Source organism: Hyaena hyaena, unplaced genomic scaffold (genome assembly GCF_003009895.1).
Source record: "Hyaena hyaena isolate Hyena2069 unplaced genomic scaffold, ASM300989v1 scaffold_222, whole genome shotgun sequence".
Classification (NCBI taxonomy): Eukaryota; Metazoa; Chordata; class Mammalia; order Carnivora; family Hyaenidae; genus Hyaena; species Hyaena hyaena.
This window is the reverse complement of record NW_024080855.1, coordinates 2254369-2269126: the sequence shown is the minus strand read 5'-3', so window position 1 is coordinate 2269126 and position 14758 is coordinate 2254369. Positions and strand designations below refer to the sequence as shown.

Here is a 14758-nt window from a genome sequence, read left to right as displayed (position 1 = left end):
ACGCTCTCTTGCTCTTGCTCTCACTTGCTCTCTCTCTCAAATGTCAAAAAAATATATATAAAAAAATAAATTCCAGAAATTTTCTAACATCTCACTGGGTGAAAGCATTGAAAAACATATATGGCAAGGTCTGAAGACGTCCCTAAGATTGGCCTATTTGAACATTTCCTTTTTGTAGACTTGTATACGTGGTCTAGTATTTGTTGATTTCCTGCTTTGTATCTTATTTGATAAAGGATGGTTTACATTTTATAATTTATCATTTACAGTGTATGGCTCAGTGCTATCACTTATGGATCATGTTTCTTTTTCTTTTATGTTTATTTTTGAGAGAGAGAGAGAGGTGGGGGGGAGGGGCAGAGAGAGGGAGACACAGAATCTGAAGCAGGCTCCAGGCTCTGAGGTGTCAGCACAGCCTGATGTGGGGCTTGAGCTCACGAACCATGAGATCATGACCTGAGCTAAAGTTGGATGCTTAACCGACTGAACCACCCAGGCACCCTGGATCATTTTGCTTTAGAAAAGAAGTTCTTGGGAATTTTCTTTGGCTGAACTATTTATTCTATTTTTTAAAATAATATTTTATTAGAAAAGTGAATTAGACATGAGAATGGCATATGAGCAAGTAACATGTTTATAGCTTCTTTGTAGGTTATGGAGGGGAAGTTAAAAAATAATTTATTTTTTTCCAGTGGTTTATCTTTGCATTATGAAGAAATAACCAAAGGACCAAATTGTGTAATTCGAGGTGTTACAGCCAGGGGCCTTGTAAACTCTTGTCAAGGCAAGGTAAGCATTGTACTTAAATATTATAATACATGTTTATTTCTTGTATTATAGAAATGAAATGGAAAATTTCAAATTGAATAACGTTTACTTGTGAGAGGATGATGACAATATGGTGTTCCTAAGATTTAATTGGGATTGTTTCACTGAACTTAGCATTTACATCACCATGAAAAACTAGCATGCTTATTGCTGTTTAACAGTGAATTAGATATTTTTCAACTGTCTTCATCTTCATTCCTGTCTTTTGATATTCAAAGTCATTTTTTCAACAGTTACGCATTACTGTGGTTTTTTTTTTCTCTACAACTTTTTAGAACACAAGTATGAGAAACTTCAGCTGACATTTATGAACATATTGGGTTTGGTATTTGGATAAAGAAAAGTGTTTGGGGAGGGATCAGGTTAGGAAAGTTAAAAGTATAAATTCCAGTAAGGTAATAAATAAAGCAGCTAGTAGATTTACATGACTAAAGGGAATACTATGGGCTAAAGAAAGTAATATATAGCTTTTTTTTCACTGCATCATTAACTTACAGTGTGTATTTAAAATTTTTCTGTCAAAATGGTGTTTAACATAGAGCATGTGAATGTCTTTAAATACTTTATACTATACTGCACTATATAGTCAAATCGAATTAAAGGTCAAGTTCTGTACATCTTTTGGAATCCAGAGTTTCCTGGAAGAAGAACTTGAAAATCAGGGAAATTTGACTTCAGTGGGATAAGCTCACCAAAAAAACTAAAATGATTTTTAGATTTTTTAAAAGTTTTTTGAGAAAACTTTGTATTTACAGAAGAGTTGGAAAGATAGTACAGAGAGTTTGCATATGCTCTTTACCCACTTTCCTCTATTAATCTTATGTAATCAGCGTGTATTTATGTATTCTACAAAGTTAACATTGGTACAACACTAGGAACAATACTGTGGACCTTATTCACATTTTACTAGTTTTTTGTTCTGTTTTGTCTTTACTATTATTAGTTTTCTTTTACAGGATCTAATCCAGAATACTACATTGCATTTAGAGATTTCTTTTTTGGTATTTTACACTTAACTATTTTCTGTATTTTTTATAATCCCCATTTTGATTCTGATTATTCAGAGGTTATTCCTTTTGAATTAGTGTCTTAACTGACTGAGCCACCCAGGCATCCTTAGAAGCTGGTATCTTTAAAGAAGCAGTACAAGTTAATTTTTTCACCTGTATCTCTTACATAAGCGATAATTTTAGTGTAAATTTGCTGAATAGATTTCTGTAATGTTATGGAAATGAAAGCAAAAGTCAGAACTGAGATAATAAACTACTGAGCTATATAGGACTTGGATTTAATTGAAATAATTTTTTGTCAACAGAATTTTAATTTGAAGGTTATTCTGCCGGGTTTAAAAGAAGACACACAGATTTTAAAAATTAGATTACTACCAGGTAATATTTTAAGACATATTCCTAATAATTACCTTTAAAGTAATATTCATATTATAAGATATAATTTTATAAGATGAGGTCATTTTTGGTTATGGTATGAGTTTGAAAATACATTTGAATGTCAAACATAGCACTGATAGAAATGACTAATTGAAAAAAACAAGAAAACCTTTAGGAAGACACTATTAAAGTTCTAAAATAATTGGGAGCAAGTGAATACTGAAAATGTATTAGGGAACCACTCTTAGAGATATACTACTTAGGGTTATATTAGAGCCAGACCTGATACAACTGTAAAGGTTTCATTTTTTTTTTAAAAAGAAAAGTTTCTCATGAATTTATGTTGTTAATTTGATAATGATTTATCAACTTGATAATGAAGTTACATGAAAGTAACACAGGGTAGGAAATGCTGGCTAATTTGAGAGGCAGTCTGTCATAGATTGAGGAGAGTACATTCTCGTATTATTAGCCATTCTGGATTTGAATCCAACCTGTGACATTTATGAGCTTGGTAAACTTGTCTTATACCTCACGTGTAAAATGAGATATTTACTTTCTCAGGGTTGTTGTGAGGATTAAATGAATTAATATAGGCAACCCTCACTTTGCAAGATTTTGTGGTACCTGAATGGAGGACACAATTTCAGTATGCATGACGTCTCATTAACACGGTACCGTGCAAAGTGAGAGCTGCATGTGCTTGTAAAATACCTACAACAGTTACTGGTATGTCAATTTTAGCTCAGTTATTAATAGTATTATCATACCTTTATTCACATATGACCCTTTGTACGTTAAAAAATAATTTTTTTTAACATTTATGTATTTTTGAGAGAGGCAGAGCCTGAGCAGGGGAGGGGGAGAGAGAGAGAAGGAGATACAGAATCTGAAGCAGGCTCCGAGCTGCTTGTTAGCACAGAGCCTAGCACAGGGCTCGAACTCACGAACTGTGAGACCATGACCTGAGCTGAAGTCGGATGTTCAACTGACTCAGCCACCCAGGTGTCCCCCTTTGTACCATTTTTAAATGAAAAGAAATAGGTTAGCTACATCCTTTTACAAATAGTTTGATGCTTTCCTCAAGCATAAATTGATAAAGATGTTAAAATTTGCACATTGGTAGACCTATAAGAATGAAATTGTTGGGACATCTGGCTGGTTCATTCCAAAGAGCATATGGCTCTTGATCTCAGGGTTGTGAGTTTGAGCACCATGTTGAGTGTAGAGATTACATGCATACACACACATACACCTTATTTTTTAAAAAGTTGTTAACATGCTAATAAACACTTGCAATGCTTTTATTTTAAAGGTTAAAGAGTATAGATTTGGGTAGTGAAATTCTTAGTAACCAGATGGTATGGCATTGTTTTTGAATTTGACATTGAAAATTGTCAAGTAGGAAATAGCATGGTATAATGATAATGGTCAAGAAGTTTCAAATTACTTAGAAAATAAACCTGAGTCTGCTGCTTACTAGTCATGTGCCCTGGACAGGATACTTAATCTCTCTAGATTCCAGTTTTCTCATTTACAAAGTGAGGATAATATATTGCCTTCTTGATTACAAGATTATTGTGAAGAATATGAAAATAATACTTAAAATTTAACACACTACTTGGCATATAGTAAAAAGTAGATAATGTTGCTAACATTAGTGTGTTTTTCATTAACTGTTTTTTGTGAATTTTTGTTACCAGCATTTAGAATAAATTGTATTTAAGACTATCAGTATTTATGGAGCACATCAAGTCATCTTGCTTCAAAAATAGGAACTCTCTTTGATCTAAGAGGAAACTTGTAGCTTGCTTGTAACATCAAAGTAGTGGACAATCAAACAAGTAAATTATCCGGTTATATCATTACATAAACTCATTCTTTGAATACTGTTAACCTCAAATATGTGTTATTTTAACATGTTTTTGAGAAATCAGTCATTGTGTAAAGTTAAAGTGAGTAAAAGTATTTTAAAAAATTCTTCCGGAATAATTTTTTCCAGGACCTCCTTAAGGTTTTACACCTTTAGGTAATTTCTAGCATTAATTATTATTATGTTATAGCTTGTTGCATAAAACTAAGTCTAGACCTGAAACATATAATTGAGACAACTCTGATCATTTATAGAATCTTTGCATTTTGGGGATAGAAATGGCTAAACACGGACATTGCTTATTTTTTTTCTTTCTTGGCCTTATTTTTAAGATCTTAAAACTTGAAATCTTACAGGATTTTGTTGTTATTGTTGTTTCAGTATTTCAATCTTAGAACCTTGAATCTGTATTTCATTATGTAATTTTCTGGTAGGTCCCCCTCATCGATTGAAAGTGAAACCTGATTCTGAAATTTTAGTTATAGAAAATGGAACAGCTTTCCCATTTCAGGTAGAAGTTCTCGATGAATCAGACAATATAACAACACAGCCAAAATTGATTGTTCATTGTAAGGTAAGTTACCGTAGGATAAGAAGAATATGTAGATTTTATTTTGAGTCCTGTGATAGTCGGTGGACTTGACTGGCTTACGTACTTTATAGTGTGACTTTAATGATTATTCCATGGAGAAATTTGTGGGAATCTCATTGCCTGTACTTTCAGCATCTATAAGCCAATAAAGGTGTCACCTATATCAAGTTTCATAAAGAATCTTCTAGATAAAGCATCTTTATTTGTTCCGTCTATAAATGGACCCATTCTTTCTTGGTCCATTCCCCTCAGTTTAGATGACGTATTTAATTTATGGATAGAATGATAAAAATATCTTTCAGGGTTAGGGATGGGTAGACAAATGAAAACAAATAAAAAACACACAAAAAAAGGAAAACCCAAATAGATAAAATAAAAAAGTATGGTAGTTGAGGAAGTTGGTGTTTTGGAAGACATAAATTATAGAAAATTACTCTTTTCATTCAGAAATTGTGTAGAGTATTGGTGAATTCTATTTCACTTTTTCCAATTTATAGCCAGAGATAATAGCTGTATTTGAAATTATTTGAAAATTGAACTAATAGTTTTTGAATGATTTGATACATTTGACTGGGGTCTCAAAATTATTTTGTATGTTTCCAATAGTTTTCAGGTGCTCCAAACCTTCCAGTCTATGTTGTAGACTGCAGCAGTTCTGGAACCAGTATTTTAACAGGATCTGCAATTCAAGTGCAAAACATTAAAAAAGACCAGACTCTGAAAGCAAAAATCGAAATACCTGTAAGTTGTTATTGTTATTCATTGATATTATGTTGTTTTCATACAAGTATTTTTAATAGTTTTATAATATCGTTAAGTAACATTTGACACTTAAGAATGAGGTATTTGTGGTTCTTTTAGCTAAAGTGAAGAAAAGGAAACATGAAATGGTATAGTGAGTAACATTTTGTATTAGTAATTTTCTTTTTTTTTTTTTTTTTTTTACAAATAGTTTATTGTCAAATTAGTTTCCACATAACACTCAGTGCTCATCTGTATTAGTAATTTTCTTGATTAAACCTTTTATATCTATGGCTACTGATTAATATTCTTAAAATTAACATTTTTTCTATTAAAATGTGGTATTTGTGTGTCAGTTTTATTTTTTTGTTTCTTAGAAAGTTTGGTAAACAACCACTGAAAGACATATAAATAAATTGTATGTATGATTTAAAAAGTAAATACATGGTTAGTATTTTCAAATAGAGTTCTAAGGTAATGGTACTAGTAGGATACTTATTACTGGATGTACATCATGGCTGAAGGTGAAGCCAGCCTGGAGGAGGGCAAGCAATTGAACTCCTAAGGTTGCAAAATAAGACAGTAGATACTTAAGTGAAATATTTCAATGTGCTTTCTCCATTATTGATATGGTAGGTGATGATTAACCAGTTGATTGATGCTTTTCTACTACTTATACATCAGTTAACATATTTTGAGCCACAAAAGGGTAAAATATGGCTTTGTTGTTTTCACTAGAATGAGATGGCTCTTGACTTCATTCCTCTTTTTTTTTTTATAAGCTGATTATATTGATAACCTTCAAATATCTGTTACGCAGTTTTTTAAGTTCAGTAATGTGGGCAGCAAGCTTTTGAGCATACTGTCTTGCAGAAGATCAGGAAGAAAAGACTTGCAGTTTGGGAGGAATCTGGGTTTGGAAGCAAAGAGTAACAAACATTAGGATTTATATAAATACTATAGAACAGCAGGCAGAAGACCAAAAATATAGATCAGTTAGATATGCAGTTAGAAAATGTTATCCAAAGGCAGTAACTATTGAATTTGAATCAGGTAAATGTAATATGCTTATAATAGAGGATGTATTTGTTATTTGCGTGATACTCTGTAAGGTGGGAATTTTATATATGTTATCATTCATGTGGATGTACTTTGGTAGGAATGACCACAACTGGATGAGGAAGGAGAAGTGGTCTACATAAGATTATAAAAGTATTTTAGAATTAGACTTACTTTGAATTTTATATATCCTGTGGAATGCACTGTGACCCAGATTATGAAATAATGAATATAATATATTAATTTTTTATGCCTTTAAAATCAGTTTAGTGTAATACAGTTTATCCGTATGGATATCTGGAAAATTGATGTGCCCGTAATATAAATGTGCCAGCTCAGTCTTCATGGCATCGAAAGTCCTTATTTAGCTATAAACAGCCTTATTCACCACTTAGTTTCAGTGTATTGCTTCAGTATAAATAGTGTATTTTATGGCAGCTATTTTCTGATTTTTTGCGAAGTTCTTAATTTCATGTGTTTTTATTCTTATTAAGCATAAGAATCTGTCATGTAATTACAAATAAGGGAGAGAGAATCCTTTTAAGTCCCAAGTATTCTAGTTTTTGGCTTTAAGAATGTGGCTACTGTCATTATTTATAACTTGATGGTATAAAATAGGAATTATTAATGATATAGTGTGCTTTTAATTCCAAAACCTATGAATATTAACAGTGGGTAAGATGATCTTCCATAATATTGGACATAAATTCTTAAGCAATGTAAAAGACTCATCACCATTGAAGCCCCAGAATGGTTTTCAGAACGTGCAGATGTCATTCAGTATATTTTTCTGTTCTCTTTTCCTAGAGTTGTAAAGATGTGGCACCTGTGGAGAAGACTATTAAACTGCTTCCTAGTAGCCATGTTGCAAGATTACAGATATTCAGTGTGGAAGGACAAAAGGCAATCCAGATCAAACATCAGGATGAGGTTAATTGGATAGCAGGCGATGTTATGCATAATCTTATTTTTCAAATGTATGATGAAGGAGAAAGAGAAATCCATATAACATCAGCTTTAGCAGATAAAATTAAAGTAAGTATCTCCAAATAGTTATTTGCAAGAATTCTGTTCATTTTATGATTGGAAGACTTTGAACAAGAATTTTTATAAGGTAGCTTCTAAGAAGAAGCTTACTAGAGAAAAATAGTACTATTATTTAAAATTTCAGGCTAGGGACACCTGGGTGGCTCAATCGGTTAAGCTTATGACTCTTGATTTCAGATCTCATGGTTTGTGAGTTTGAGCCCCATGTCAGGTCTGCACCGACAGTGTGGAGCCTGCTTGGGATTATCTCTCTGACCCTCTTCCATGTGCATGCACAAGGTCTCTCTCTCTCTCTCTCTCTCTCAAAAAAAATTCCAGACTAAATAAGGACTTTTTTCGTGCACTAGACTGAAATGTGAATGATTCATATGTGATAAATGCATACCTAGAAAAATGATTTGGACACTTAGCAAAATGCCAAAGATTGGAATTCTTTTGAGTTGTATATTTTCCTGATCAACTGTATTTCTGCAGTCACAGTTAAGATCACCATACCAAAGCAATGTACAGTATTTGTAGTTTTTCTAAAGGCACTAATCAAAAGGTCTGTTAAAGTCCGACAGTGAAACATTACTGTTATTCTTTTAACTACACAGCCCTGATTTGACCGTTTGAAATTGGCATACCACTCTCTAAAAGCATAGTCTTAGAAAACGGTTACATAGTTTCTCAGTAGCTTCACATGGTCCTCATCAATCTGTCGTAATCTAAATTTATCTTTCCACCTTGTTAGGGTGAATCTGTATGTAGAAACTTAACATCTCATTTAACAGAACCAAATCAAAATAGATTGTTATCACCTACAATAGATAGCTGTAGCACTCCTCTTTGATTGATTGTAAGAATAGTGGGCATTGTATGCTTACTCCTTTCAAGGTACAGTCAATTCTTCTATAATGAAACACGTGGATTTTTTTATTAAAAATTTTTTTTTAGTGTTTATTTTTGACAGAAACAGAGCACAAGCTCGGGAGGGGCAGAGAGAGAGGGAAACACAGAATCCAAAACAGGTGTCAGGCTCTGAGCTGTCAGCACAGAGCCCAGTGTGGGGCTTGACCCCCCTGAACCTTGAGATCATGACCTGAGCCATAGTCATGCTCAGCCAACTGAGCCACCCAACACATGGAGTTCTTAAAATCACTGTGCCAGATAAAAGGGTGCAATAAAAATCACAGGGCTTATGAGGGAAATGGGAATTAGAGGCACAGTGCTCAAATTTTATCAGTCATCCATTAAAAAAAAGATAGAAGGGGCGCCTGGGTGGCTCACTTGGTTAAGCCTCTGATTCTTGGTTTCAGTTCAGGTCATGGTTCATGAGATCAAGCACTGAGTCAGGCTCCATTTCAACAGCACGGAGCCTGCTTGGGATTCTCTTTCTCCTCTTTATGCTCCTCCCCTGCTCATGTGCTGCGGTCTCTCTTTCTCAAAATAAACACTAAATAAAAACATTAAAAAAAAAAAAAGAATACAGCCTTAAATATTAAAAAAAAGGAAACTAATAAAGTAGTACCAAAATGTTAGTAACAATAACACATTAAATGATTAAAAAGTCCATAAACACTACAGTAATGTCAGTTTACTTTGTAGAAGTGAGTGCGAGAAGGGTTGCAGCTTGTGAGTTACTGTGAAGTTGCAGAAACTCCACTAAGTATAGACCTGTGTGGCTCAATATACATAATCACCCGAGGTGGCTGGTAGGTTTGAGTTGTGGTTACTTGTGTATTTCTGCATGGATTGGTTTAGCTGGGAACAGTTTTCTGTTTTCATGGATGAAATAGTACATAAAATTGTAGTTGTACATAAGGCATAAAATTTGCTTTATTCTCACACTGTCCCTAATATTTTAATATCATTGGAACAAATACGCATTTTCAAACCAAACATTATAGCAGAACTAATCGTACTCTTTTCCTTGTCATCCATAAAGAAAACTCCAAATCTTGTGTGAGAAAATAATTTTTTTAAAAATCCAAATTTCTTTAAGGCAGGTAGAGATAAAACATTCCCCCTTTGGAAAGCCAACATTTGCAGGCCCTTATTTAAGAGGTCCCAATTAACTAAATTTGTGGAGAGTTACTATGTGGTATAGGAGGTAATTATTTCTTTGTAATGTTTTATCCTATAGCCATCTGAGTTTCCGGATACAGGATTTGATATTTATATATTTAGCCTGTGTATGGCGTGTGGTGGGAGGGGCAGAAGGAGAGGGAAGTTGAATCTCAAGCAGGCTCCACTTCCAGTGTGGAGCCTGACTGTGATATCATGACCTGAGCCAAAATCAAGAATCAGATGCTTAACTGACTGAGCCATTCAGGGTACCCCCTTGGGATCTGACATTTTAAAAGAATTGTTCAGCAGGGGTTCAGCTGCCTTTATTTTTAAATCTTACTTGAAATATCCCTTGCCCCAGCCAGTTTCTTTTTTCCCTCCATAATGAGGGACTGGAGAATTGACAAAAATAACCTGATCCTTCTTGGTAGGGGAGGCAAGCTGTTTTTATCTATAGTAGTGTATTTGAAGTTGAGTGATTTAAAAGTGGTGCCAGGAGGGGCGCCTGGGTGGCTCAGTCGGTTGAGCATCTGACTTCAGCTCAGGTCATGATCTTGCGGCCCCACGTCAGGCTCTGTGCTGACAGCCAGCTCAGATCCTGGGGCCTGTTCTGGATTCTGTGTCTCCCTCTCTCTCTGACCCTTCCCTGCTCACGCGGTCTCTCTTGGTCTCAGAAATAAATAAAAATTAAAAAAAAAATTAAAAGTGGTGCCAGGAACCTGACTTCTGACCTGGTTCCTTGGTTTCTCATAGTTAGGTTCCTACATTGTGGTTTCTTACCAAGATTAAGAAGAAACATTGACTGGAGAGCCTCTACCTGTATATAATCTTCTTTTTGCCATTCTGTAAGCATGTGACTAGCATTTGACACATTTTGCCTCAAGTTGAGTAGTTAATATTTCTTGGGTTCCAAAGATTTTAAAACATGCACCTCTTTATTGGCAATAAAAGATATTAAATGTATAATCTTTAAAGTGATTTCTGTGGTCTTCAGAGAACTCTCCAATATTGAGGAAAGTCAACCCTGAGTCAGCCTAATCCATTGAAGGGACAGCATGGCTTGAGTGTGAGAAGAAAGCCTTTTTAAAAAGTATAGCTTTTTAAAGTTATAACTCCTGCTTCTTCCATTATTTAAAAAAAGTGTGTGTACTTACATATATATATGTTTACATATATTTATATAATGTATAAAAGACGATTAAAGGGGCGCCTGGGTGGCTTAAGTCGGTTAAGCGTCCGACTTTCGCTTCGGTCATGATCTCACGGTTCGTGGGTTCAAGCCCCGCGTCGGGCTCTGTGCTGACTGCCAGCTCAGAGCCTGGAGCCTATTTCAGAGTCTGTGTCTCCCCCTCTCTCTGACCCTCTCCTGCTCACGCTCTCTCTCTCTCCTAAAAAATAAATAAAAATATTAAAAAAAAAAACAATTAAAGATAAAAAGGTGACTAAGAACATTTGAACAGCATAAACTAGAGTCAAAATATTAGAACATCAGAGATTTAAGAATCACAACTATGGAAGGGTAAAAGAGAAAGTTGAAATAAAAATTCTTACATAGAAAGTGTTGGAAGTTTTAAAAAGGATGCAGTAGGGTACTCAACTTAAAAAAGAGATTGAGTAAAAAATTAATATATGGAATGCAAGAGACTTAAAATGAAAGTAGAGCTAAAAGCCTTCAAGAATGGATTAAGACCCAAAGGTAGCCAGAATGGTAGTTAAGTAGATATAATTGGTTTTCTTATCTTGGTGAATAGGAGTTAATCCAGATCTCATTCAAAGGCCTCATTAATAGGTTTCTTTTAACAAAACCTTGTTTTCTTCTTTTTTTTTTTTTTTAAAGTTTTATTTATTTCAGAGAGAGAGAGGGAGAGACAGCTTGAGCAGGGGAGGGTCAGAGAGAAGGAGATACAGAATCTGAAACAGGCTCCAGGCTCTGAGCTGACAGCACAGAGCCTGATGTGGGGCTCGAACCCACAAACCCTGAGATCATGACCTGAGCCGAAGTCGGAGGCTTACCCAACTGAGCCACCCAGGTGTCCCTAACAAAAATTTGAATATTACTCTCAGAATTGATTGTTTGATTTGAGGTGTATGTTATTTTATTTTAAGCCATAATAACCACCGTGGTAATCCTATGGCACAACATGAAAGAAGTGACAAAACATTTCATTCCACTGAAAGATAATGGTAATATTAACAGTGAAGACCAGGAAGAAACTTTTTAAAAATTTTATTTGAGTATAGTTGACATACAGTGTTCTGTTAGTTTCAGATATATAGCTTAGTGATTTGACAAGTTTATCTGTTGACCACAACTGTAGCTACCATCTGTCCTGTTACATTGCTATTACACTATCATTGACTTTATTTCTTATGCTGTACCTTTTATTCCTATGACTTATTCATCCCATAACTGGAAGCCTATACCTCTCTCCCCTTGACTCATTTTGCCGAACCCCCGTCTCCTCTACCTTTCCTCTGGCAACCATAAGTTTGTTCTCTGTAGGTCTGATTCTGCTTTTTGTTTATTCATTTGGTTGGTATTGTTTGCTTTTTAGATTGTACCTATGAGTGGAATTACATGGCATTTGTTCAACTTACCACTTAGTATAATACCCTTCAGGTCCATCCATGTTGTCTCATATGGCACAGTCTACTGTTTTTATAGCTGCATAGTATTCTACTGTATAGATACACCACATTTTCCTTAACCATTTGTCTGTTGATGTACACTTAGGTTACTTCCATATTTTGGCTATAGTAAATAATGTTGTAGTAAACATAAAGGGGCACATATCTTTTCGAATTAGTGTTATGTTTTCTTTGGGTAAATACCCAATAGTGGAATTACTGGATCATATGGCAGTTCTATTTTTAATTTTTTTGATGAACCTTTATACTGTTTTCTAGAGTGGCCGCACCACTTTACATTCCCACCAACAGTGCACAAGGGTTCCTTTTTCTCCACATGCTTGACAACATTTGTTATTATGTTTCTGTAATTTAGTCATTCTGACAGAGTGATATCTCATTGTAGTTTTGATTTGCATTTCTCTGACGATTATTGATGTTGAGTATCTTTTCATCTTCCTGGAGAAATATGTATTTAGGTCTTATGTGCATATTTTAATCAGACTTTTTTTTTTTTTTGGCATTCAGTTGTATGAGTTCTTTGTACATATATAAAGTGTCCATATATTTTGGATACTAACCCTTTATCAGATATGTCATTTCCAAGTATCTTCTCCTATTCAGTAGGTTGTCTTGGGTTTGTTGATGGTTTCCTTTACTGTGCAAAAGCTTTTTATTGATGTCCCAGTTTTTATTTTTGCTTTTGTTTCTCTTGTCTCAAGAGACATAGCTAGAAAAAATTGGCATTTTCTAGCCAGTGTCAGAGAAATTACTACCTATGTTCTCTTCTAGGATTTTTATGGTTTCTGGTCTCACATTTGGGTCTTTAATCCTTTTTGAGTCTATTTTTGTGTATGGTGTTAGAAACTGGTTTCATTCTTTTACACGTAGCTGTCCAGTTTTCCTAGCACCATTTATTGAAAAGACTGTCTTTTCCCTTTGCATATTCTTTCCTCCTTTGCCCTAGATTAATTGATTATATAATCTTGGGTTTATTTCTGGGTCTCTCTTCTGTTCCATTGATTTATGTGTTTATTTTTGGGTCTGTAGCATCCTGTTTTGATTACTACAGCTTTAGTATGTCTTGAAATCTGCTACTGTGATACCTCAAGTTTTGTTGTTCTTTCCTAGGATTTCTTTTCCTACTCTGGGTCTCCAGTGGTATCATACAAATTTTAGTATTATTTATGCTGCCTTTGTGAAAAATGCTTTTGGTATTTTGATAGGGAGTGCACTGAATGTATAGATTCCTTTGGATAATATGGACATTTTTAACAGTATTCTTCCAGTTCATGGGCATGGAATATCTTTCCATTTGTTTGTGTCATCTTTAGTTCCTTTCATCAGTATTTTATAGGTGTTGGAGTACAGGTCTTTCACCTCTTTGGTTAAGTTTATTCATAAGTATTTTATTCTTTTTGATGTAGTTGTAAATTTTTTTTTTAGTTTCTCTTTCTGTACTTTGTTTTTAGCATATAGAGACACTTCTGTTTTCTGGGTGTTAATTGTATATCCTGCCACTTTACTAAATTTATTACTTTTACTAGTTTTTTGGTGGTGTCTTTAGAAGAGAAAGAAACTTCTTAATCTTATTAACATATGAATCACCATCATTTATGGTCATAAAGGGACTTTTTCTTTGGAGGTGGGGGACGTTGTTTATAATTTAACTTTGATTCTTCAGTAAGACAAGTAGCATTAGGAGCACATTAGACAAAGCTTTATATTAATCTTAGGTGTATAATTTCTTTTTTAGGTTAATTGGACTCCTGAGATTAACAAAGAACACTTGCTACAGGGTCTCCTTCCTGATGTACAAGTACCAACATCTGTGAAAGATATGCGCTATTGCCAGGTTTCATTCCAAGATGATCATGTGTCTTTGGAAAGTGCATTTACAGTAAGGTTTGTGAGCATATTATATTATGAGGTATTTCAAAATTCAGCATATGATAACAAAAATACTTTTCTCCAAAGCACACTAGTGAAAGTTATTTTTAATGTAGAGAAGATTTCAATTTCTATGAAATACGGTAGGTTTTCTTTGGAATAGTTTCACAGGAGATAGTGATTAATTCATTGGTCTTTCCCCTCTTTGGTTAAGTTCATTCCTAAGTATTTTATTCTTTAGTACACCTTGTGTTTATTGGCCCTCTGGTATTTGTAAGAACTAGAACTGTCAGTAAAGGAAAGCCCTCCTAGTGCAAGCAACAGTGAAAACAGTGAAATGACAGATATGAAAAAAAATAAAAGATACAGTGTGATCAGTGTGTTGCTCAGAAGGAAAAATTCTTTCATTCCTTAGTAATGGAATTTTTAAAGCTGAGTTCTATCAGGCCTACTGTGTATTAATGATAGAAAAGGGGAAGACTTAGGTAAATATATATATAAAAAAACTTTTACCGTGGCCTCAGTTTCTTGCTCACCTCTTCGAGTAACCTCATTAACTTGAATTCCTCCATCCATTTTCTTTTTTTTTTTTTTTTTAAATGTTTTATTTATTTCTAGGAGAGATAGAGAGAGACAGCTTGAGCAGGGGAGGGTCAGAGAGAG

At 34.3% G+C, this 14758-nt stretch overlaps 1 protein-coding gene across 1 annotated transcript in view; it reads left to right on the top strand.

Moving 5' to 3' along the window:
* The window catches only part of SMCHD1 (structural maintenance of chromosomes flexible hinge domain containing 1), a 145842-nt gene that overhangs the window by 56613 nt on the left and 74471 nt on the right, over window positions 1–14758 (top strand). Inside the window, exons 21-26 of the mRNA XM_039243189.1 lie at window positions 693–789; window positions 2144–2216; window positions 4524–4663; window positions 5288–5422; window positions 7289–7516; window positions 13962–14110. Coding sequence (XP_039099120.1) covers window positions 693–789; window positions 2144–2216; window positions 4524–4663; window positions 5288–5422; window positions 7289–7516; window positions 13962–14110 — 822 coding nt within the window. The remainder of the gene's footprint in view (window positions 1–692; window positions 790–2143; window positions 2217–4523; window positions 4664–5287; window positions 5423–7288; window positions 7517–13961; window positions 14111–14758) is intronic.